Source organism: Nycticebus coucang, chromosome 5 (assembly GCF_027406575.1).
Source record: "Nycticebus coucang isolate mNycCou1 chromosome 5, mNycCou1.pri, whole genome shotgun sequence".
Classification (NCBI taxonomy): domain Eukaryota; kingdom Metazoa; phylum Chordata; class Mammalia; order Primates; family Lorisidae; genus Nycticebus; species Nycticebus coucang.
The window spans coordinates 109370241-109396021 of NC_069784.1; the positions used below are offsets into that span (position 1 = coordinate 109370241).

The following is a 25781-nucleotide window of genomic DNA, read 5'->3' on the forward strand; positions in this document are numbered from 1 at the left end:
GGCATGTTTGGCAAGCAGCATGAATCATGCCAGAATAAGTATCAACAGAAACATGAACATATTTAAGCTTTCCAAAAGGAGGGAAATTAGTAGAACCCATTTGCCAAAGAACACTGTCTTGCAAACCATAGGGGTTAACTCCCATAGGAAAAGGTGCAGATGTTTGTTGGCATTCTGGACAGGCCTGGAAAATGTCTTGAGCTTGGGAGCATTTAAATGGAAAGGATTAAGTTAATGCTTGGTTCCCTGGTTAAAGAATTGGTGCTATTAAATGGCAGCAGACATGGTAGCATTAAATAAAACTACATAGTCTGACTGCTGTCTGTAATAGGACCCGGGAGATTGGAATGAGAACAAACATGAGTGGTGAATAAAAGGTCCCTTCTTTTTAATAAACAGTTTTGAAGGGGGAAAGAAAAAGGCAAATAAATTCCTGCCAGAAGCTTGATGGATGAGTACATCAGTAATAACTTGAACAGTATGGACTACATATGCAGAGTCTGCCACAATATTTAAAGGGCATAAGGGGAATGACTGTATTACTAAAACGGCAGCAACAAGTTCTGCTTGTTCTACTGAGTGGTCAGTAGTAATAGAATGTTCTCATTTATCTAGGTTTTTCCATGTGACCACTCCTTTACCACTTTTCCCAGATCCATCAGTAAACATAGTAAGGGCATTTCTTGTGGGTGTAGGGGCTTGGGAATCAGGAATTTTTGCCCAAGCCCAATAGGCCCACTTGAGAGCTCTGAACAAGCGCTTGAGGGTTACAATTAGCTTGAGCATGGGGGGGTGGCATAATGACCATCTTCTGTGAGCATGTCAAAATTGACGGGAATTCCTGCACAACAATTATCTATAGTGATTCTAGTACTCCTGGACCCAAACACTACTGGGCAGGGAATACAACAGTCTTAACTAACATGTTCTTGTCCCAGAGTGTCATTTCATACACATTAGCAACGATTCTACTATACCCCTAGTAAAAGTGCTCTGCAAACTGTTCTCCATGATGTTCTTTCTAAGTTCTTTAAAAACCAAGTATGAGGGTGGCGCCTGTGGCTCAAGGAGTAGGGCACCAGTCCCATATGCCGGAGGTGGCGGGTTCAAACCCAGCCCCGGCCAAAAACCAAAAACAAAAAACAAAACAAAAAAAAATCCAAGAATGAGAGGTTCTCATGGTGGGGTCCCTGGCTGCCAAGTCTTGAGAAAAGTCTGAACACGTTCACCATTGCTCCTTCTCCTAAGCACCTCTCCACAGAACTCTCAAGTTTAGGAAAGGGCTGGGCAAAATTATTGACAGAAGAAAAAGGAGCAATAGCTGCAACATACCCCTTTGCTCCCTTTTTGGAAGGTAACTAAGAAGGAGGATCTGGTTTGGAATCATCTGGGGGAGCCTGAGCTGGTGGATCATTTCCTTCAATCAGGCCAAGAGCTAGGTGGCACTGATTCCATAATGTAAGATGTTGGACAGTTACAGGGCCCAGAGATTGTGCAGCCATCATCCAATCTTTCCCAATCTTCCAAGTTGAGAACCCCCTCCTTAGATACCAAGGACATTGATGTTGGAGTATAATTAAAAATTCTGTCAATTGATGGTTTGACACTTTACAGCCTGCTGCTCAGAGCAGACCTCGAAATTGGTATTTAGGGGCCTTCTGTTCTGTAGTGAGATTATGTCCCATTTTATAAGAAAATAAAGAAGAACACTGTAGAAAACAGACACAGGTGGCTGGTATGAGACCCTGGTTTGGACTGCTTGCTGTTACAGAAATAACCACTTCTCGTGGGACATAAAAGAACAGTAAAAGCCTTAGTTGCTGCCCTCTGAGAAGTACTCTTTTTTTCTTTTTCTTTTTTTTTTTTTTTTTTTTTGAGACACAGCCTCAAGCTGTCGCTCTGGGCAGAGTGCCATGGCATCACAGCTCACAGCAACCTCCAGCTCCAGTTCAAGCAATCCTCTTGCCACAGTTTTTCTATTTTTAGTAGAGACAGGGTCTCGCTTTTGCTCAAGCTGGTCTCAAACTCATACGAGCTCAAGCAATCTACCTGCCTCGGCCTTCCAGAGTGCTAGGATTACAGGTGTGAGCCATCGCACCTGGCCTGAGAAGTACTCTGAGACATACCAGGGAGTACTCAGAGTCTCTCAATTGGAACCTCTTTTCCAAGCAGATGGTACAACCAGGATGAAAAAGAGAACAGAAAGAGAAATGACAGATCTCAAGAGCCTTCCCCTAAATTCACCATCTTGCTGCGAGTTTCCAGGGCTTGTCCCTTGGCACCCGTTGTCCCTTACCAGGATGAGTGGATGCATCCTTTTCCCCTTCTTCCTGGGCTTTGGGAAATTGTCACCGTCACTAGTCTGCTGTGTCCCTGTTCAAAGGGTGCCACTTGTTGTCATTCTCTCCTAGCCATGGATGACAGGGGTCGGTGCCAAAAGTAAACTCTTACACTCACTTATTTTCAAAGAAATAACCAATGAGGCTCATAGAGGCGAGCAGCTTCACGTGCCAAGCAGGTAGCAAGGAAGTGCTATGCCGAATAAAAACCTCAAGGGACTTTTATTGAGCCAGGAAAAATGCACACATGCAAGACAAATGGAACATACAAAGTTAACTAGTTAGAAAGAAACTTCTAATTACATTGCCAAAAAACAAAGAAATCTCGCAACATCAATGAATTGAGGAGAGGGCAGGGTTTGAGGAATCTGGGCTGTTGCCAGCAGATCGTCAGGAATATCAGCCTATACTAAACTCTAACCCACATGCTATATATATTTTTTTTTTTTTTTTTTTCATAGAGACAGAGTCTCACTGTACCGCCCTCGGTAGAGTGCCGTGGCGTCACACAGCTCACAGCAACCTCCAACTCCTGGGCTTAGGCGATTCTCCTGCCTCAGCCTCCCGAGTAGCTGGGACTACAGGCGCCCGCCAAAACGCCCGGCTATTTTTTTTGTTGTTGCAGTTTGGCCGGGGCTGGGTTTGAACCCGCCACCCTCGGCATATGGGGCCGGCGCCCTACTCACTGAGCCACAGGCGCTGCCCGCACATGCTATATTTTTAAAAAGAGAGAGGGAATGAGATAAAAACAGTATAACTTTACTATTATTTAAGTTTGCTGTGGAAAAGGTAATAGCATCTCCTTGTAAAGGGAACACAGCACAATAAAAGACGTAAATTACAGTTGTCCTTTGGTATTTATAGGACAGAATTTTAAAAAGAAAACCTTAATGAGCCTGTCTACATATTCAGAATCTTTACTGTTAACTCTAACAAAATAGTAAAACTATTAAAAATTGTGTATTTCTATTCCATTTTATTTTAATAATTGATTTATTATTTAGATTTGGAGCCTTTTTATCATCCTGACATCTATCCACCTTAAAAAATACAATATAAATTAGAAATGATTGTAAATGCTTCACATTGCATATTTTTTTGTAAAGATCATATTCAATCATTAGAATATAATTTTAATTGTCTTAAGGAACTATCAAAGAGCAGAGGGTAGTTTTTTTTTTTTTATTAAATCTTAGCTGTGTACATTAATGCAATCGTGGGGTACAATGTGCTGGTTTTATATACCATTTGAAATCTTTTAATCAAACAGGTTAACATAGCCTCCATGGCATTTTCTTAGTTATTATGTTAAGACATTTATATTCTACACCTAGTAAATTTCACATGTACCCTTGTAAGATGCACTATAGGTGTGGTCCCACCAATTACTCTCCTTCCACCCATTCTCCCCCATCCCCTCCCCTCCTTCTCCCCTTTCCCCTTCTTCTTGGGATATAATTGGGTTATAGCTTTCATAAGAAAGCATTAAATTAGTTTCATAGTAGGGCTGAGTACTACTATGTACATTAGATACTTTTTCTTCCATTCTTGAGATAGTTTGCTAAGAAGAATATGTTCGAGCTCCATCCATGTAAACATAAAAGGTAAAGTCTCCGTCTATCCTTAAGGCTGCATAATATTCTGTGCTGTACATATACCACAATTTATTAATCCATTCTGGGTCAATGAGCACTTGGGCTTCTTCCATGACTTAGCAATTATGAATTGGGCAGCAATAAACATTCTGGTACAAATATCTTTATTATAATGTAATTTTTGGACTTCTGAATATATACCCATAGAGGAATTGTAGGATTGAATGGCAGGTCTATTTTTAGATCCTTAAGTGATCTCCAGACATCTTTCCAAAAGGAACATATTAGTTTGCATTCCCACCAGCAGTGCAGAAGTATTCCCATTTCTCCACATCCACATCAACATCTCTGGTTTGGGGATTTTGTGATGTGCGCTAATCTTACTGGAGTTAGATGGTATCTCAAAGTAGTTTTGATTTGCATTCCTCTGATGATTAAGGATGATGAGAATTCTTTCATATGTCTGTAGGCCATGTGCCTGTCTTCTTCAGAGAAGTTTCTCTTCAAGTCCCTTGCCCACCCTGAGATGGGATCACTTTTCCTTTTCTTGCTAATATGTTTGAGTTCTCTGTGGATTCTGGTTATTAAACCTTTGTCGGAGACATAATCTTCAAATATCTTCTCCCATTCTGCGGCTGTCTGCTTGCTTTACTTACTGTGTTCTTGGCTGTGCAGAAGTTTTTAGTTTGATCAGGTCCCAGTAGTGTAATTTTGATGCTGCTTCAATTGCCTGGGGGGGTCCTCCTCATAAAATACTCGCCCAGGCCAATTTCTTCAAGTGTTTTCCCTGCACTTTCTTCTAGTATTTTTATAGATTCGTGTCTTAAAACTTTAATTTAGTGACAATCTATCTTAGTTAATGGTGAAAGGTGTGGGTCTAGTTTCAGTTTTCTACAGGTCACCAGCCAGTTCACCCAACACCATTTGCTAAATAGGTAATCTTTTCCCCACTGAATGTTTTTAACTGGCTTGTCAAAGATCAAATAACGGTAAGTAGCTGGGTTCATCTCTTAGTTCTCTATTCTGTTCCATACATCTACCTCTCTGTTTTTGTGCCAGTACCATGCTGTTTTGATCACTATCCATTTATAGTATAGTCTGAGGTCTGGTAGCATAATTCCTCCTGCTTTGTTTTTATTTCTGAGTAATGTCTTGGTTATTAGAGGGTTTTTTCTGAGACCACGTAAAACAGAGTATTATTTTTTTGAGATCTTTAAAGTATGACAGTGGACCTCTCATAGAGATTGCATTAAAATTGTATATTGCTTTGGGTAGTATGGACATTTTGACAATGTTGATTCCTCCCAGCCATGAGCATGGTATGTTTTTCCATTTGTTAACATTTTCAGCTATTTCTTCTCTTAGTTTCATAGTTCTCGTTATAGAGATCTTTCATGTCCTTTGTTAGGAAAACTCCCAAATATTTCATCTTTTTGGCACTACTGTGAACGGAATAGAGTCCTTAACCATTTTTTTCAGCTTGACTATTGTTGGTATATATAAAGGCTACTGATTTATGAATGTTAATTTTGTAACCTGAGATGCTGCTGTATATTCCATGATCACTTCTAAGAGTTTTGTAGTAGAGTCCCTGGTGTTTTCCAGATATACAATCATATCATCTGTGAAGAGTGAAAAGTTTGATCTCTTCTGACCCTATATGGATAACTTGATCACCTTTTCTTGTCTAATGGCGATGGCTAAGACTTCCATTACAATGTTAAAGAGCAGTGCAGATAATGGGCAACCTTGCCTGGTTCCTGATCTGAGTGGAAGTGATTTCAATTTAACTTCATTCAATACGATATTGGCTGTGGGTTTGCTGTAGATGGCCTCTATCAGTTTAAGAAATGTCCCTTCTATACCCTTTTCCTTAAGTGTTCTGATCATGAAAGGATGCTGGATATTATCAAAAGCTTTTTCTGCATCAATTGAGAGAATCATATGGTCTTTGTTTTTTAATTTGTTTATGTGATGAATTATGTTTATAGATTTACGTATATTGAACCAGCCTTGAGACCCTGGGATAAAACCCACTGGGTCATGGTGTATAATTGATGTGTTGCTGGATTCTGTTTATTAGGATCTTGTTGAGTATTTTTGCATCAATATTCATTAGTGATATTGGTCTATAATTTTCTTTTCTTGTTGGGTCTTTTCCTGGTTTGGGGATCAAGGTGATGTTTGCTTCATAGAATGTATTGGGTAGTATTCCTTCCTTTTCTATATTTTGGAAAAGGTTGAGTAATATATAATAGTTCCTCTTTAAAGGTTTGGTAGAACTGTGATGTGAAGCCACGATCACTGGCTGGTCCTGGGGTTTTCTTTATAGGGAGATTTTGTATAGTTGATGCTATTTCAGAACTTGATATAGGCCTGTCAAACATTTCCATATTATTCTGGCTAAGTCTTAGAAGGTGGCATGATTCCAAGTATTGGTAAATTTCCTTCAGATTTTCATATTTCTGAGAATAAAGTTTCTTGTAATATTCATTAAGGATTTTTTGAATTTCTGAGGAGTCTGTTGTTATTTCGTCTTTGCCATTTCTGATTGATGAGATTAGAGATTTTACTCTTTTTTTTCCTGGTTAGGTTAGCCAAAGGTTTATCTATTTTATTGCTTTTTTCCAAAAACCATCTTTTTGATTTATTGATCTGTTGTATAATCCTTTTTTCAATTTCATTTAATTCTGCTCTAATTTTGGTTATTTCTTTTCATCTGCTGGGTTTGGGATTGTAATGTTCTTCCTATTCCAGTTGCTTGAGATGTCCCACTAAGTTGTTAACTTCCTTTCTTTCTGTTCTCTTGAGGAAGGCTTGCAATGCTATAAATTTCCCACTGAGGACTGCCTTTGTGGTATCCCAGAGGTTGTGGTAATTTGATTTGTGTCTTCATTATCATTTTGTTCCAAAAATTTGGTAATTTCCTTCTTAATCTCATCTATGACCCAGCTATCATTCAGTATAAGGTTATTTAGTTTCCATGTTTTTGTATGAGTATGCAGATTCCTGTTGTTACTGAGCTCAACTTTTATTCGGTTGTGTTCTGAGAAGATGCAAGGAATAATTATGCAAGGAATAATTTTCTGTTCTTTTACATTTGCTGAGGTTAGACTTGTGACCTAAGATGTGATCAATTTTGGAGGCTGTTCAATGGGCTGATGAGAAGAATATGTATTCAGTTTTGTTAGGATGAAATATTCTGCAGATGTCTATTAAATCCAATTGTTGAATGGTTAAGTCTAAAATTCCTTTGCTGAGTTTCTTATTGGAGGATCTATCCAACATTGCCAAAGGGATGTTAAAATCTCCAATAATTATGGTGCTGGAGGAAATCAAGTTGCTCATGCCTGTTAGATCCTCTCTTATAAACTGAGGAGCATTCTTGTTGGATGCACAAACATTAATAATTGAAATCCTCATCATTTTGAGTGTTACCCTTAACAAATATTAAGTAACTATCTTTATCTTTCCTTACTTTTGTTGGTTTAAAGCCTATTGTATCTATAAATAAAATTGCAACAACTGCTTCTTTCTGATTTCCATTTGCCTGAAATATAGATGACCATCCCTTTACCCTGAGTCTATATAGACCTTTTAAGGTAAGATGAGATTCTTGTATGCAGCAGATATCTGGCCTGAGTTTTTGTATCCAGTTCAGCCATTCACACTAATTAAGAATATTGATAAGCCTAATAGAATTTTGGGTATTGAGTTTTTCGAAAGTCCAGTGGACTTTAATCCTTTCGCCACTGTGGAAGTTGGAATTGGATCAAAAGTTTCTGAGTGAGTTTACTTTTGTGGTGGAGGATTGAGCTGGTCATTATGGAGGATAGGTCTGAGAATATCCTGGAGAGATGGTTCAGTTATGGCAAATTTCTTCGACATGTGTATTTAATTAAAATATTTAATTTCTCCATCATAAATGAAACTCAATTTAGCTGGATACAGAATCCTGGGTTGAAAGTTATTTTGTTTTAGGAAGCTAAAGGTCAATGATCACCCTCTTCTAGCTTGAAAGGTTTCAGCAGAGAGATCTGCAGTCATTCTAATATTCTTCCCCTTGTAGGGTATGATTTTCTTACGTCTGGCTGCTTACAGTATTTTTCTCCTTCATATTAACTTTGGCAAAGTTAATTATAATGTGTCTGGGAGATGCTTTATTTGGGTTGAGTCGTGCTGGGGTTCTGAAACTGTCTGCTATCTGAATTTCAGGATCTCTTGCCATGTTTGGGAAGTTCTCCCCCATTATCTCTTTGAGTAGAGCATCTGGGCCTTTCAAAGCAACCTTGTCACCTTCAGGAATTCCTATAAGGCGAATGGATTATCCCAGAGCTCTCTGGGAGAATGATCCATTTTTGGTCTCCACTTCTCCTCCTCTTTGAGCTTTTGGGAGTATTCAAAAGCTTTGTCTTCAATGTCTGAAATCCTTTCTTCTGCCTGCTCCATTCTGTTACTGGGGGATTCTACTGTATTTCTCAGATCTTTGAGGGCTGCAAGTTCTTGCCTCATTGTGTCAAAATCTTTGATGATTTTGTCTTTGAATTCATTGAATTCTTGAGACAATTTTTGAAATGCTCCTTGAATTTCTGATTCCAACTTTACCTCCATTCTATTAATCTTATTTGCAATCCAAATTTTGAATTTAATTTCTGACATCTCAGCCATTTGTTTATGAATGGGATCTTCTGGTATGTCCGCCTTGTCATTCTTTAGGGGAGTTGATCTATTCTGATTATTCAAGCTGCCAAAGTTTTTCCGCTGATTCCTCCCCATAATTATTTTTCACCATTTGCCTAGATGAGCGGATCAGGTGAAGTTGGGTTGGGGGGCTCCTGGAGTAGTGATTAACCAGCCCTTTGCCCAAGAGCTGGGACTGGTGTCTGTACCTTTTCCCCTAGACTTTTGCAAAGGACCTGTACAGTGCTACGGCCTAAACACTGGGGACTTACTTGGTGTGCTGGGGCTAAGTGGTTCTGTCTTGTTTTCAGCTGGTCTCTGCCCTACCCTAGTAAATCAGTTACTCTGCATTGAAGTCTCAGCTGTGGAGAAATACCAGCAATTAAGTCACCTCGCCCCCAACAGACAACAACTGGAAAATGAAAATCAAACCTTCCCACAACCACACACCCAGGATACCACTTTCGATAGTCCTCCGGTGATTGGTCCAGTCTGAGAGATCCAAATCAGTTTTCCCAGTCAGCACCCGGTCTCAAGTGGGAGAGTTCAAAAGGTCTCCAGCAACTAGATAGCAAAGTCTGAGAAGGTTGATGCCTCCTTCCCCACCTTGCACCTATGTCACACCCAGTCACTGGTAACCCTGCAGTGCTGTGACCTAGTTCCCTCCAATGAGCAGATGCTCCTCCAGGGATTTCTGCCTGCCTGAGTCATGGGGAGATCTGTCTCCTCGGCCATGCCTCCACACTCTGTCACCATCCAGCAGGGGGAGCAGAGGCCTGACAACTTGGGTGATTAATGGAAGCTGGGGTGGTTAGCTCATTTCCAGCCCCACCCCACATTGATGCTGCTGACACTTATATTTTTGCAGAATTTGTGATTCTGTCCTGGCTTCTGTGAACTCAGAAGGAGTCCAGATTCTTGGGCATTTTCTTGAGAGGTGTGGACAGGGTGTGGGCTGTTGCAGGTCTGTGCTGATTCTGTGGCACAGGGGTAAGGAGAAAACGGTGGACTGAAGGAACTGCAATTCAGCCTCAGTGTGTGCCGCTGCCTGGAGCTGGTCTGTCTGTCTCTGCTGCAGTCTGTGTTGGGGCAGGTGCAATTACAGCAACACACTTGGCTCTGAGTTCTAACCTCTGCCTGCCTTCCTTTGTCTCAGCTATGATCCCCTGAGGGCTGGATGCTTTAGGCTCACTAAAGCAGTCCTAGCTCAGCCCCACAGTGGGAGTATGCCGTCTCTGCACATGTGTCTTCTATTCTCTTTTCCCACCACACCTTGCCCAGGCAGGTACCTCATCAGGCATATCCTTTACTTATGGGGCATGTGTTACGGCCCCAGATCTGTTTGCCAGTGTTTGCCACTGGAGAAGATGCCTGGCTTTCTCTGGTTGCCCAGAGAGACAGGGAGTGTCTTGCCAAAATATCCCCAGGGGTGTGAGCCCTATTGTTCCTGCTGCTGCCGCTGCTGCTGCTGTGCTCCCGGCACCACCTCTCTCCCTCCCATATGGTTCTTTTAGTCCACTGTCTTCTCCTTACCCCTGTGCCACAGAGTCAGCACAGACCAGCGACAGCCCACTCCCTGTCCACACCTCTCAAGAAAATGCCCAAGAAGCTGGACTCCATGGAAGACAGGCTTCTAGACCTCAGGGTGAGAGTGGAGGGGAGTGCTGGGAGGTCAGAATTGCAGGTAGAGAATATGTACAGTTTTATATAGTTTTATGCCTGGCAGGAGAGTGCCATGGCACCCTAGTAGAGGAAGGAGATCCGGTTTTTGGAGAGTCTCTTCTGTGGGATAAAATGGGAGGATGTTTGTACTCTGCTCACTTGTTTGTAAAACATATACTGCAAGCCGTTCTCTTGTGGGAGGGGACTCCCACCCGCTTGGCGATGGATTTTTTTTTTTTGTAGAGACAGAGTTTCACTTTATTGCCCTCGGTAGAGTGCCGTGGCGTCACACAGCTCACAGCAACCTCCAACTCCTGGGCTTAGGCAATTCTCCTGCCTCAGCTTCCCGAGTAGCTGGGACTACAGGCGCCCGCCACAATGCCTGGCTATTTTTTTTTTTATTGCAGTTTGGCCGGGGCTGGGTTTGAACCCGCCACCCTTGGTATATGTGGCCAGCGCCCTGCTCACTGAGCCACAGGCACCACCCTTGGCGATGGATTTTGTACCTACTGTTTGTATCCCTGGGGTTGCAGCTCACCTAAGCAGGGTTGATGTGCATTTTTCAACCTTTTCTCTTGGCTCAGCTCCAAGCCATCAGCTTACTTGCTAAACTTCTGACCTTTAACTCTCCTTCTGGACAGAAGCCTCTGTGGAAAGCTGGCTCCAGTCAGCCATCTTGCCTCCCCACCACCTTCACATTGTATTTTATAAAACTATGAGTTCCTATTACCTGTCTTTTAATTTTTTCTTCTTTGCAATTTTTCTTCTGTAGTTATTATTTGGTACATACTACTTTAAATTTATAGCCATAATGGTACCAAAATAAATAATATTTAACAAGTTTTAAATGATATTGGGCAAATCATCAAACCTAAAAGAGACATGTTTCCATTATGAACAAAATGGAAATAGTTCTTTTGATCATATATCCCACTCCAATTTTGTATAGTCTATGTGAGAAAATATGTAAAAACATTCTGTAAAATCTTTTAACACACCATAGACAAAATATTATTGGTGGTCTACTGATAGCATATTAATTTCCTGGAGTATGTATTATATAACTTCATCATAACTACTTTTTTTTTTCACAGAAGCTACTGCTTTCTAAAATTCAAGGAAATAGGTATAAACTTTTGGGGAGATAGTTCCTATAACTGGATAAGTATTAGCCCTAACCAAATAAAAATCTAATCTCTCCAGGGATTGCTAGCTACAAAAAGTAAATCACATAAATTCAGACGCTAGAATGAAATTTTTCAAAAGCTGTCAGAAACAACTAGTATAACAGGTATAAGGAAAGCAATTAAAAAAATTCTGCTGTAATAGAGCAAGCCAGATCTTTAAAACTAGGAAAAACATCTGCCTACTTTGGTCAGGGAAAAACCTACACAAAGCTTGGTGCAAATTTATGGATAAGGCAGAAAATAAACTATTAATTTTCCATTGTTTCCTGCAATAAATAAATACTATACAGTATACTATTAAAACAACATTAGTTCAATGAATCCCCAACAATAAAAAAAAAAAGGTAAAAAAAAAACATTAGTAATAGCAGTAGGTTTCATTTTTTCTTTCATTTTTATTTAATACTTACAGCTGTTGCCTCAATTCGGGTGTATCTTGAGGTGTTCCAAGTTGGTTCAGAGCTCTTTGTATTTCCACAGCTATTATAAATAAAAAATTAAAATATTAATTGTTACAATTATTAGGGCAACAGAAATAATGTTATAAAGTAATACCTACAAGCAATTGGGAAGTTAAAAAAGACAGACAAATAGATAAAAATTGCAAACATCGACAAATAAAAACTAAATGATTTATTTTAATCTAATTAGTAACAAAAATGGATTAATTTTCAAGATGAAATTGTGTGGTACTTGAGAAACTGTACTCATAATCCAGAAATACTGTCGTCTTCTCCATTCCCTCATGATATTAAATAAAACACAATGGCACAGAGGCTTTAACTCAACAGGCATGAAAACTGTGTTGAAACTAATTGTAACAATTACATATTTCATCAGAATATAAAGTGAATAAATTATAGTTAACAAATTATAGAAAAATAGAATTTTAACAATCATTTTTCAATTATCTATATAACTGGGTCAAAGATAATTGAAGGTTGCTAAAACAAGACACCCACACAACTTCAAATTATCACCACAGAGATGTCATTTATTATAAAAGAGAGAACTTCATCATAGATACATCTGTTGTCTAAAAGTAAATGATCAAACTTAGCACCAACAATGGAACAAACTGACCTTGTGAACCTCTTGACATAATGCAATGACAAAATCACAATATGACCTAAGGATTAATATTTTTCTTGCCAATATGTTTAACCTAAATCTAATCATGAGAAAGAAATCTGACTCATCTAGGCCATGGGAAAATCTACAAGGCAATTGGCCTAGACTATACAAAATGTCAGTGTCACAAAAGAAAAAAATCTGACAAAGGCAAGATAATTTTCTAAATTAACTAACTCAAGCACCCAAAACACTAAACACCCAAAAGGAACTGTACAATACTTGACTGGATTCTGAATCAGGAAAAAGAAAGCATTAAAAAAAAGAAATAAAGAAAAAACTTGTTTAGAGAAATTTGAATATGGAAAGAGAAATTTATTAAACAAAAGTTGAAAAATGTCAACAATTGGTAAACCCAGGTACAAGGTTCATCATACTATTTTTTTTTGAGGTTTAGAATATTTAAAGATTTTAAAATGAAACATTGGGAAGTTAAAAGTCATGTAATACTCAAAATCCAGGCATCTCTGACTATAGATTATAGACTATAGTCTCTGACTATAGACAGGGAAACTGGGACCTTCTGATTTCAAGGTTCTTCTTTTTGTAAGTATGGAAAGAGGCCAAGAAAACCTCCATTTTTCTCTGCTGCACCCCTTTTCATGAAGGATTTGTTATGTACAAATTGGATTCAGTAAAAAATGAGGCACTTAAGGACCAGGAGGACAACAACTTTCCAAGGTAAAACTGGCCTATTTTATTTCTGTGGCCAATGCCAAATCTAGTGAGTGATTTCCAGTTCATTCCTCCTTTCTTTCAGCAAAACCAAATGACAAGAGTTATTAGCTAGTGAGTCTAAGCATAACTACTAACAATACGCCCCTATGTAAAACAGTAGAGGAAATGAATAGGAAAGAAGATATACCTAAAATATCTTACTGTACACACTCATGAGCAAGCGCAAGAAATACATTGCTGGTCACAGACTGCAGTCTGTATTAATACATTTTTCTACATGTCCCAAAAGATACATTATTGTTTCATCATAAATGAAAACAATCCCATTTTTGGTTTTTCACCATTTTCCGTGCTAAAGATTCACTCTGTTCCACGTGGGTCTGCCGCCATCTAGTGGTTTACTTGAGGAAAACAGCTTTATCTCATAGAATATTTTTTTTTGTCACAAAATTGTAAGCAGAAGTTGGTATGGGGGCTATGTAATACTACAACCTGTCAGGGGTCACGAGGACACAGAGAACTCCTGAGGATGCTATCTGACAATGAAAGTGACCGGGTTGCACGGCTAACAAGCAGACTGCACTAATGCGCACACAGAGCAAATAACTGTCTCCAAATAACTAAGAACAGAATACAGCTATCTTCTTGTTTAGCAAAAAACATCTCTGCTGCTCATCCCAAAATAACAGAGCTGTAACTGCCAATCCCAGAAATAAACCATAGTTAGTAAAATCCTGGACAGGTAATTTTGAAATTCTGATTCAGTGTCACACACATCACACTGAGGAAGACTGTGGACCGACACGTACCCCTGGAGCCAGACGGCGTGATTTGGAGACCTAATCTCACTTCTTTCTGCCTGATGAGGTTGGGCAGCTCCAAGCTATAATTTCTTCAACAGCCAAACCACTTACTTCTCAGTTGTCATGAACTATAATTGAGAACACCTTGTACTGGATCTACTAACAGCTCAACAAATGAGAGCTAACAGCATGGTTTATGTTTTTCTCTTCAAAGTCAGAAACGAAAAATATTAACTTATTTTTTTATTTAAAAATACTTCATTGAGATATAATAGACATGTAAAGTTCCTATATATAAACTGTATAGTTTTATAAGTTTGAACTTATCTAAATAGAACCATCATCACAATCTAGAAAGTAAATATATCTTTTACTCTCAAAATTTCCCTTTCTGTGTTTTGTAATTTGTTCCCTCTTGTACATCTTATTTCCTCCTCTCTCCATCCCAAGCAACCACTAATGTGCTTTGGGTTATCTTACATTAGCTTGCATTTTCTAGACTTTTATATAAATGTACTTATACAGTATTTACTCGCTTTCTTTTCTGGAGAGGGTAGTGTCGTGTCTCACCTCTTTAGGTCAGCATAATTGTTCTGTGATTTGTCCCTGCTGTACATATCAATAATTCATTCCTTTCATTGCTGAGAAGTTTTCCATTATATGATACAATGTTTTTATTTAACTACCAAGGGACATTTGGGCTGTCTATTTGTACATTACAAATAAAGCTCCTATGATTATCTGTGTACAAATCTTTAATAAATGAGCATGTATTTAATTTTTACAGATAAATGTAAGTATAATGGTTGAGTAGTAGGATAGGTGCATGTTAAAAAGCTTTTTTAAAAACTATTTAACAAACAAACTGTTTTACAAAGTGGTACCATCTTACATGCCCACCAGCAGTGTACAAAAGCTCCTGTTCTTCGGCACCCTTTCCAACACTTGGCATCAGTCTTTTATTTTTATTTTTTTGGAGACAGAGTCTAACTCTGCCACCCTGCATAGAGTGCTGTGGCATCAAACTAGCTCACAGCAACCTCATCCTCTTGCCTCAGCCTCCTGAGTAGCTGGGACAAAAAAACAACTCCCATAATGCCCAGTTAGTTTTTCTAATTTTTTTTTAGTTTGTTTCAGACAGATTTATTAGTCTTATATTCATGAGTTGGAAACATATGTCTTTCCCTGGAAACAATTTTACACTAAATTATAGTACTATGAGATGGGGTCTGATTCTTGGTCAGGCTGCTCTGGAACCCCTGAGCTCAAGCAATACATCTGCTTCACCATCCCAGAGAGCTAAGATTACAGGCATGAGCCGCTGCACCCGGCCTATAGTCAGTCTTTTAAATGTTGCCATTCTAGAAGGTGCATAGGTATTTTGGGCTTTGAATCTGTATTTTCCTAACAACTACGGGTGCTGAACATCTCTTTATTTGCTATTTGCATCTGTGTATCTTCTTTGATGAAATATCTCTTCAAATAACAATACTGAGTCTTCTAACCAATGAATAAGATATATCTTTCCAAAGGTATAGGCCTTCTTTAATTTCAGCAATATTATGTACTGTCTAATATATAGGTGTTTTACTTATTTTGTCACATTTTCCTCTAAATATTTCATAATTTTTGACACTGTTGTCAATGCCTTTTTGAATTTTATTTCCTTTTCTAAATTTTATTATTTTTTTGTTATTAAATCATAGCTGTGTACATTAATGCGATCATGGGGCATCATACACTGGTTTTATACACATTTTCATCACACTGTTAACATAGCCTTCCTGGAATTTTCTTATTTTAAGGCATTAACATCCTACATTTACTAAGTTTCACATGTATCCTTGTAAGATGCACCGCAGATGTAATCCCACCAATCACCCTCCCTCCGCCCACCTCCTGTCTAACTCTCCTCCCTCTCCATATGCTTCGGTTATAACTGGGTTATAGCTTTCATATGAAAGCCATAAATTAGTTTCATAGTAGGGCTGAGTACATTGGATACTTTTTCTTCCATTCTTCAGATACTTTACTAAGAAGAAGACGTTCCAGCTCCATCCATGTAAACATGAACGAGGTAAAGTCTCCATCTTTCTTTAAGGCTGCATAATACTCCATGGTGTACATATACCACAATTTATTAATCCATTCGTGGATCGATGGGCACCTGGGCTTCTTCCATGACTCAGCAATTATGAATTGGGCTGCAATAAACATTCTGGTACAAATATCTTTGTTATGATGTGATTTTTGGTCTTCTGGGTATATGCCCAGTAGAGGAATTACAGGATTGAACGGCAGATCTATTTTTAGATCTCTAAGTGTTCTCATATCTCTTTCCAAAAGGAATGTATTAATTTGCATTCCCACCAGCAGTGCAAAAGTGTTCCCTTTTCTCCACATCCGCGCCAACATCTCTGGTCTTGGGATTTTGTGATATAGGCTAGTCTCACTGGAGTTAGATGGTATCTCAAAGTAGTTTTGATTTGCATTTCTCGATGATTAAAGATGATGAGCATTTTTTCACATGTCCGTAGGCTGTGCAACTGTCTTCTTCAGAGAAGTTTCTCTTCAAGTCCCTTGCCCAGCCTGCAATGGGATCACTTGTTCTTTTCTTGCTTATACGTTTGAGTTCTCTGTGGATTCTGGTTATTAAACCTTTGTTGGAGACATAACCCGCGAATATTATCTCCCATTCTGAGGGCTGTTTGCTTGCTTTACTTACTGTGTTCTTGACTGTGCAGAAGCTTTTTAGTTTGATCATGTCCCAGTAGTGTATTTTTGAAGCTGCTTCAATTGCCGGGGGGGGGGGTCCTCCTCATAAAATACTCGCCCAGACCGATTTCTTCAAGGGTTTTCCCTGCACTCTCTTCTACTATTTTTATAGTTTCATGTCTTAAGTTTACATCTTTAATCCAGTGAGAGTCTATCTTAGTTCATGGTGAAAGGTGTGGGTCCAGTTTCAGTCTTCTACAGGTTGCCAGCCAGTTCACCCAGCACCATTTTGTTAAATAGGGAATCTTTTCCCCACTGAATGTTTTTAATTGGCTTCTCAAAGATCAAATAACGGTAAGTAGCTGGAGTCATCTCTTGGTTCTCTATTCTGTTCCAGACATCTACTTCTCTGTTTTTGTGCCAGTACCATGCTGTTTTGATCACTATCGATTTATAGTATAGTCTGAGGTATGGTAGCATGATTTCTCCTGCTTTGTTTTTACTTCTGAGTAATGTCTTGGCTATTCGAGGTTTTCTCTGATTCTATATAAAACAAAGTATTATTTCTTCAAGATCTTTAAAGTATGACAGTGGAGCTTTAATAGGGATTGCATTAAAATTGTATATCGCTTTGGGTACTATGGACATTTTAACAATGTTGATTCTTCCCAGCCATGAGCATGGTATGTTTTTCCATTTGTTAACATTTTCAGCTATTTCTTTTCTTAGAGTTTCATAGTTCTGTTTATAGAGATCTTTCACGTCCTTTGTTAGATAAGCTCCCAAATATTTCATCTTCTTTGGCACTACTGTGAATGGAATAGAGTCCTTAACTGTTTTTTCAGATTGACTATTGTTGGTATATATAAAGGCTACTGATTTATGAATGTTGATTTTGTAACCTGAGATGCTGGTGTATTCCTTGATCACTTCTAAGAGTTTTTTAGTAGAATGCCTGGTGTTTTCCAGGTATACAATCATATCATCTTCAAAGAGTGAAAGTTTGATCTCTTCTGACCCTATATGGATACCCTTGATCGCCTTTTCTTCCCTTATTGCGGTGGCTAAATCTTCCATTACAATGTTAAAGACCAGTGGAGACAATGGGCAGCCTTGTCTGGTTCCTGATCTGAGTGGAAATGATTTCAATTTAACTCCATTCAATATGATATTGGCTGTGGGTTTGCTGTAGATGGCCTCTATCAGCTTAAGAAATGTCCCTTCTATACCAATATCCCTAAGTGTTCTGATCATGAAGGGATGCTGGATATTATCAAAAGCTTTTTCTGCATCGATTGAGAGAATCATATGGTCTTTGTTTTTTAATTTGTTTATGTGCTGAATTATACTTATAGATTTACGTATATTGAACCAGCCTTGAAACCCTGGGAGAAAACCGACTTGGTCATGATGTATAATTTGTTTGATGTGTTACCGGATTCTGTTTGTTAGGATCTTCTTGAATATTTTTGCATCTATATTCATTAGTGATATTGGTCTATAATTTTCTTTTCTTCTGGGGTCTTTTCCTGGTTTGGGGATAATGGTGATGTTTGCTTCATAGAACGTGTTGGGTAGTCTTCCTTCTTTTTCTACATTTTGGAACAGGTTGAGTAATATAGGTACTAATTCCTCTTTAAAGGTTTAGTAGAATTCTGACGTGAAATCATCTGGTCCCGGGCTTTCCTTTTTAGAGAGATTTTGTATGGTTGATGCTATTTCAGAATTTGATATGGGCCTGTTCAACATTTCCACTTGATTCTGGCTAAGTCTTAGAAGGTGACGTGCTTCCAAGTATTGGTCAATTTCCTTCAGATTTTCATATTTCTGAGAATAAAGTTTCTTGTAATATTCATTAAGAATTTTTTGAATTTCTGAGGAGTCTGTTGTTATTTCATCTTTGTCATTTCTGATTGATGAGATTTTACTCTTTTTTTCCTGGTTAGGTTAGCCAAAGGTTTATCTATTTTATTGACCTTTTCAAAAAACCAACTTTTTGATGTATTGATCTGTTGTATAATTCTTTTGTTTTCAATTTCATTTAATTCTGCTCTAATTTTGGTTATTCCTTTTCTTCTGCTGCGTCTGGGGTTGGAATGTTCTTCCTTTTCCAGTTGCTTGAGATGTCCCATTAAGTTGTTAACTTCCTCTCTTTCCGTTCTCTTGAGGAAGGCTTGCAGTGCTATAAATTTCCCTCTTAGGACTGCCCTTGTGGTATCCCAGAGGTTCTGATAATTCGTGTCTTCATTGTCATTTGTTCCAAAAATGTGGCAGTTTCCTTCTTAATCTCATCTCTGACACATTATCATTCAGCATAAGGTTATTTAACTTCCATGTTTTTGTATGAGTATGTAGATTCCTGTTGTTACTGAGGTCAACTTTTATTCCATGGTGGTTCGAGAAGATGCAAGGAATAATTTCTATTCCTTTAAATTTACTGAGGTTAGACTTGTGACCTAAGATGTGATCGATTTTGGAGTATGTTCCATGGGCTGATGAGAAGTATGTGTGTTCAGTTTTGTTGGGATGAAATGTTCTGTAGATGTCTGCTAAATCCACATGTTGGATGGTTAGGTTAAATCTAAAATGTCTTTGCTCAGCTTCTTATTGGAGGATCAATCCAACACTGCCAAAGGAGTGTTGAAATCTCCAACTATCATGGAGACAGAGGAAATCAAGTTGCTCATGTCTGTTAGAGTTTCTCTTATAAATTGAGGCACATTCTGGTTGGGTGCATAAATATTAATAATTGAAATCTCATCATATTGAGTATTGCCCTTAACAAATATGAAGTGACCATTCTTATCCTTCCTTACTTTTGTTGGTTTAAAGCCTATTGTGTCTGCAAATAGAATTGCAACACCTGCTTTTTTCTGATTAGCATTTGCCTGAAATATGTAACCATCCTTTCAGCCTGAGTCTATATTTATCTTTAAAGGTAAGATGTGACTCTTGTATGCAGCAAATACCTGGCCTGGGTTTTTGTATCCAGTCAGCTAACCTGTGCCTCTTTAGAGGACAGTTTAAGCCATTCACATTAATGGAGAATATTGATAAGTCTGGTCAAATGTTGGGTATCAAGTTTTTCGAAAGTCCAGTGGACATTTTTAATCCTTTTTGCCACTGTGGAAGTTGGAGTGTGATCAAAAGTTTCTGAGCGAGTTTACTTTTGTGGTAGAGGATTGAGCTGGTCATCATGGAGGATAGGTCTGAGAATATCCTGAAGAGCTGGTTTGGTTATTACAAATTTCTTCAACATATGAATGTCATTAAAGTATTTAATTTCTCCACCATAAATGAAACTCAATTTAGCTGAATACAGGATCCGGGGTTGAAAGTTATTTTGCTTTAGGAGATTAGAAGTCCATGACCACCCTCTTCTGTTTGAAAAGTTTCGGCAGAGAGATCTGCAGTCATTCTAATATTCTTCCCTTTGTAGGTAATGGATTTCTTACATCTGGCTGCTTTCAGAATTTTCTCCTTCATATTGACTTTAGTGAAGTTAATTATGATATGTCTGGGGGATGTCTTATTGGGATTGAGTTGTTCTGGGGTTCTGAAACTGTCTGCTATCTGAATTTCAGAATCTCTTGGCATGTCTGGAAAATTCTCTTTCACAATTTCAAGGAGAAGGGCCTCTGTGCCTAGCGAGGCCGCTTCATCACTTTCAGGGATTCCAATGAGGCGGATATTAGCCTTCTTCGAATTAGCATCATCATTAGCAAAATGATCCATTTTGCTCTCCATTTCTCCATTTGCTCTCTTCATCATTAGCAAAATGATCCATTTTGCTCTCCATTTCTCTTCCTCTTTAAGAGTTTGGGAGCATTCAAAGGCTTTGTCTTCAGTGTCAGAAATCCTTTCTTCTGCTTGCTCCACTCTGTTACTGAGGGATTCTACTGTATTTTTTCAGATATTTGAGGGCTGCAAATTCTTGCTTCAGTGCATCATAATCTTTGGTGGTTTTGTCTTTAAATTTGTTAAATTCTTGAGACAACTTTTGAATTTCTCCTCGAATTTCTAATTCCAACTTTTGAATTGCTGCTCAAATTTCTAATTCCAAATTTTCCTCCATTCTATTAATCTTGTTTGCAATCCAAATTCTGATTTTGATTTCTGAATCTCGGCCAGCTGTTTATGAATGGGATCTTCAGTGACATCTGCCATATCTTTCTTGGGGGGGGGGGGTTGATCTATTCTGGTTATTCATGTTACCAGAGGTTTTCCACTGATTCCACCCCATGACTGTTTTACACCATTTGATTTTTCCCCTAGAGCTTTGTCGAGGACCTGTACAGTGCGATGACCTGAGAAACTAGGGACCTGTTTGGTGTGGTGGAGCTAAGTGGTTCTGTCTTGTTTTCAGCTAGTCTCTGTTCGACCCTAGTGAAACAGTTGCTCTGGGTTGAAGTCTCAGCTGTGGAAAAATACCAGCGATTAAGTCACCTCGCCCCCCCATGGCAACAAATGGAAAAGGAAAATCAAACCTTCCTGCAACCACACACCCAGGGCACCACCTGAATAGTCCTTGGGCGATTGCCTCAGTTCAAAAGGTCTAAATCAATTGTCTCAGTCAGCACCTATCTCAGGTGGGAGAGTTTAAACGGTCTCTGGCAACTGGATAGCAGGGATCTGGTGACTACTCAGATATGGCTTGCTCTGGTACTCTGTGGAGTCAGGACCCACCCAGCAAATAGATCAGTCTGGGAAGGTTGATGCTTCCTTCCCCACCTTGCACCTCTGTCACACCCAGTCACTGATAGCCCTGTAGGGCTGTGACCCAGTTGCCTGTAGTGAAGATACTCCAGGGGTTTGCACCTGCCTGAATCACAAGGAAATCTATTTCTGCTCAGCCAGGCCACTGAGCTCTGCCTCTATCTAACAGGGGAAGGTGAGGCCTGACAGCTCGGGAGCTTGATGGAGGCTGGGGGGTATTCACTCAGTTCCAGCCCCGCCCTTAATTGATGTTACTGACAGAACAGAACAGAACAACTTTGTGGGAATTTGTTTCTGTCCCTGCTAAATTCCCCTGCAGAAGAGAAGCTGTTTTGAGTTCTCAGAGCCTGCGCCTCAGGCCCTGTCTTTTCTCCTGCAGGTTTGTATTTGGTTACCAGTCAGTTCTAGCCTCCTGTCTTCCTTTGTCTATAGGCTGACGATCCCCTGAGGGTCGGGTGCATCTTAGGCTCAGTAAAGCGGTCTTCTGGGTCAGCCCCGCCCTGGGAACTTCCCAGCTCTGTGCATGCGTTTCTAGTCCCCGCGCTCCACCCAGGCTGGTACTGCCTCAGGCAAACCCTTTACTCTTGGGGCCTGCATTTCCGTCCCAGATCTGTTCTGTGGTGGTTGCCACCTGCGTAGATGCCCAGCCTCCTCTGGTTGCCCAGGGAGACAGGGGGTGTGGCTTCAGAATATCCGAGAGTAAGCGCTATTGTTGCCAAAAGACAGGTGCTGGTCTGCGCCTTGGGGCACCGCCACTCTGGTATGGTTCCCTCTCAGCAGACCGTCCTCTCCTCACTCCAGTGCCATAGAGTCAGCACTGACCAGCTGCAGTTTATGCCCTGTCCACACCCTCGAGAAATCACCCAAGCATCTGGACTCCTGGGGGACAGGCCTCCAGACCTCAGAGTGAAAGTGGAGGGGAGTGCTAGGAGCTCAGAGTTGCAGGCAGAGAATATATACAGTTTTACACAGTTTTATGCCTGGCAGGAGAACGCCATGGCACACTAGTAGGGGAGGTAGGTCCAGTTTTTAGAGGGTCTCTCCCATCCAGTGTAGTGGGAGGACCTTTGAACTTTGCTCGTTTGTTTGTGGGACACTCCGAGCCGTTCTCATGGGGGAGGGGACTCCCGTCCACTTGTTGATGGATTTTGTACCTTTTGTTTGTATCCTTGGGGTCGCAGCTCGCCTCAGCGGGGTTGATGTGCATGCTTCAACCTTCTTTCTTGGTGCAATTCTAATCCACCAGGTTGCTTGCTAAATTTCTCCTTCTGGACGGGAGCCTTTGTGGAAAGCTGGCTCCCATCAGCCATCTTGTCTCCACCCCGCCTTTTTAAATTTAAAATTTTGACTTTATTCATTGCTAGTGATACAATTTATTTGAGCATTGATTTTGTATTCTGCAACTTTAATAGACTGATTTTTTAGTTCTAGTAGGTTTTGGCTTTTATTTTTAATTGTTACTGTTATCTTCCATCAGAGTTTTTATGTAGACAAGGAAAACATTCTGTCCTACCCCATTTAAGTGTGATGTCAGTTGTAGTTTTCATAGATAAGCCATCATCAGGCTGAGGAGTTCACTTCTATTACTATTTCCCTTTGTGATTTTTTTTTTTTTAAAGACATGGCTTTTTTAGAAGTGTGTCTAGTTTTTTTTTTTTTTTTTTTTTTTTTGTAGAGACAGAGTCTCACTTTATGGCCCTCGGTAGAGTGCCGTGGCCTCACACAGCTCACAGCAACCTCCAACTCCTGGGCTTAAGCGATTCTCTTGCCTCAGCCTCCCAAATAGCTGGGACTACAGGCACCCGCCACAACGCCCAGCTATTTTTTGGTTGCAGTTTGGCCAGGGCCGGGCTTGAACCCGCCACCCTCAGTATATGGGGCCGGCGCCCTACCGACCGAGTCACAGGAGCCGCCCAATGTGTCTAGTCTTAAAACATGCTTCTAGGGATCTTTCTGGTATTGGTTTTTAAATTAATTTCTTTGTAGTCAGAGAACATATCCTGTATGACTTGAATATTTTGCAATTTATTTAAACAGCTACCAGGAATCTAGTCCATCTTATCTTAGTAAATATCCCACATGCACTTGAGAAAAATGTGTGTTCTGCTGCTGTTGAATTTTACAAATGGCTATCACATCGAGGTGATTAACAGTTTGAATCTTTTGTATTCTGATTTTCTATCTGCTGGTTCTATCAATTATTCAGAAGGGGAACTGAAAGCCATAATTGTGTCTTTATCTTACAGGTCTATTATTTTTTCTCTGTGTATTTTTTTTTAATTTTTTTATTAAATCATAACTGTATACAATGATATGATTATGGGGCATCATACACTCACTTCATAAACCATTTGACACATTTTTATCACAGTGGTTAACATAGCCTTTCCGGCGTTATCTCAGTTACTGTGCCAAAACATTTACATTCTACATTTACCAAGTTTCGCAAATACCCCTGTAATATGCACCACAGGTGTGATCCCACCGATTCCCCTCCCTCTACCCACCCCCCCTTTCCCATTTCCCCCTATTGTTAAGTTGTAGCTGGGTTATAGCTTTCATGTGAGAGCCCCAAATTAGTTTCATAGTAGGGCTGTGTACATTGGGTATTTTTTCTTCCATTCTTGGGATACTTTACTAAGAAGAATATGTTCCAGCTCCATCCATGTAAACATGAAAGAGGTAAAGTCTCCATCTTTCTTTAAGGCTGCATAGTATTCCATGGTTTCTCTGTGTATTTTGAAGCTTTCTTATTAACAGTTCTATCAAGTATTTTTTAAGAGTTCAGTTTCTTATTAGTATATCTTAACTAACACAAACCATGCTTAAAGAGAGTATCAAAACTTAATAATCTGTGATATAATTAACTAGGATTACAAAGATAGTAAGTATCAATTGATACAAAACAGTTATATCTCATAATTAAATGGAAAAGTCAGCTCCTCTCTAACAGTGACATGTATCTAGCAATTGACTATAAGTGATATACTTTTAGACTCAAATCTTTCCTCATGCATCAAACCCTCCACCTGTGTTAAGGGTTTAGACATAAAACAAGATGATATATGTGAAAACATTTTGGAAATGGCACAGATTTCTATAAGAATATAAGATGCTATTACTAGTAAGTTTACCATAGAGTTAGAATCCAGGTTCACTATAGAGTACAAGGTGCAGAGGAAAATATATAATTAGAAATATCTGTATCAGCTAGTTGGAAAAAGTAAATTATCAACACAAAAAGGTTCTAAGAAAAGATAACCAAATGAATTTAATTTAGCTATTTCCTATATCAAGAAAAACCAAGAAAAGTATATTGTAATTCTAAAAAAATACATCACAAGTGGAAAAACGTCCTGGATAATCTGAAAGGCAATTACTAAAATAATTGTGACTTTCTTTTCAATATGCTTTGTCTTAAGACGCTCAATATGCTTTGTCTTAAGACGCAAACAGAAAGCTCTCCTCTTTGTGGGTAGAAGGACTGATGCAAATTGCAGAGGTGAGAAGGGAGGTGGAGAAGGATCTTCTGAAGGGATGGGCTCTACCCCAGGGCAAAGTGCTCCCCTTTCCAGCACAGACCACCTGCAGGCATATCCTTCTTCTAGGAAGCAAAGCTACAGTAATTTAGAACACACTGAACTTCAAATTTTTCATTGGTTTTCTTCCCTGACACGTTAGAAAGGCATAAAGGTTAACTAAGCAGAAATTTAGGGCATTTCAAAGCTACTGTAGATTAAGAAAGGATTAAATTTGCCAGCTACATTCTTAAAAGTAAAATACAAACACAAGTCATTTAAAAACTGCATGTAAACAATAATTTGGATCTGTAGATGGCTGGCACATGACAAGCTGTCTCTTTTAACAAAGACATTCAGTCCTAACACCACTTATCACTGGACCTGTCCAATTCACCTGCTGGGGGAGTGTGGAGTCAGCAGTAACAATGGCTCTTTGAGGATATGATCAGTGTAAAGCAGCAAAGAGGCGAGGACTGACTCGGCAGTGGTGAGGCCCGGAGCCTTCAGTTCTCCAATCTTCCTTATGCCCTTTTTGCCATGTCCTCAATGTGCATCTTTCCTGTCATTCTCTCCATGGCACAATATTCTCCTTCTGCTCCAAAAGCAGTTCAGGATTAGCCATGTCAGGAGCTCACCTCTAGTTAACATGGCAGTGAGTCCCAACCTTCACCTCAGGCCTCATTTCTGATCAGTCCTAAGCAACAACCCAGCCCACTCAGATGCTCATAAAGCACTGAAAATGGACTTCCATCTC

At 39.4% G+C, this 25781-nt stretch overlaps 1 protein-coding gene across 1 annotated transcript in view; it reads right to left on the minus strand.

The window, feature by feature from the left end:
* Positions 1-25781, minus strand: part of STX7 (syntaxin 7) — a 75276-nt gene that overhangs the window by 24737 nt on the left and 24758 nt on the right. Inside the window, exon 3 of the mRNA XM_053591619.1 lies at positions 11874-11943. Coding sequence (XP_053447594.1) covers positions 11874-11943 — 70 coding nt within the window. The remainder of the gene's footprint in view (positions 1-11873; positions 11944-25781) is intronic.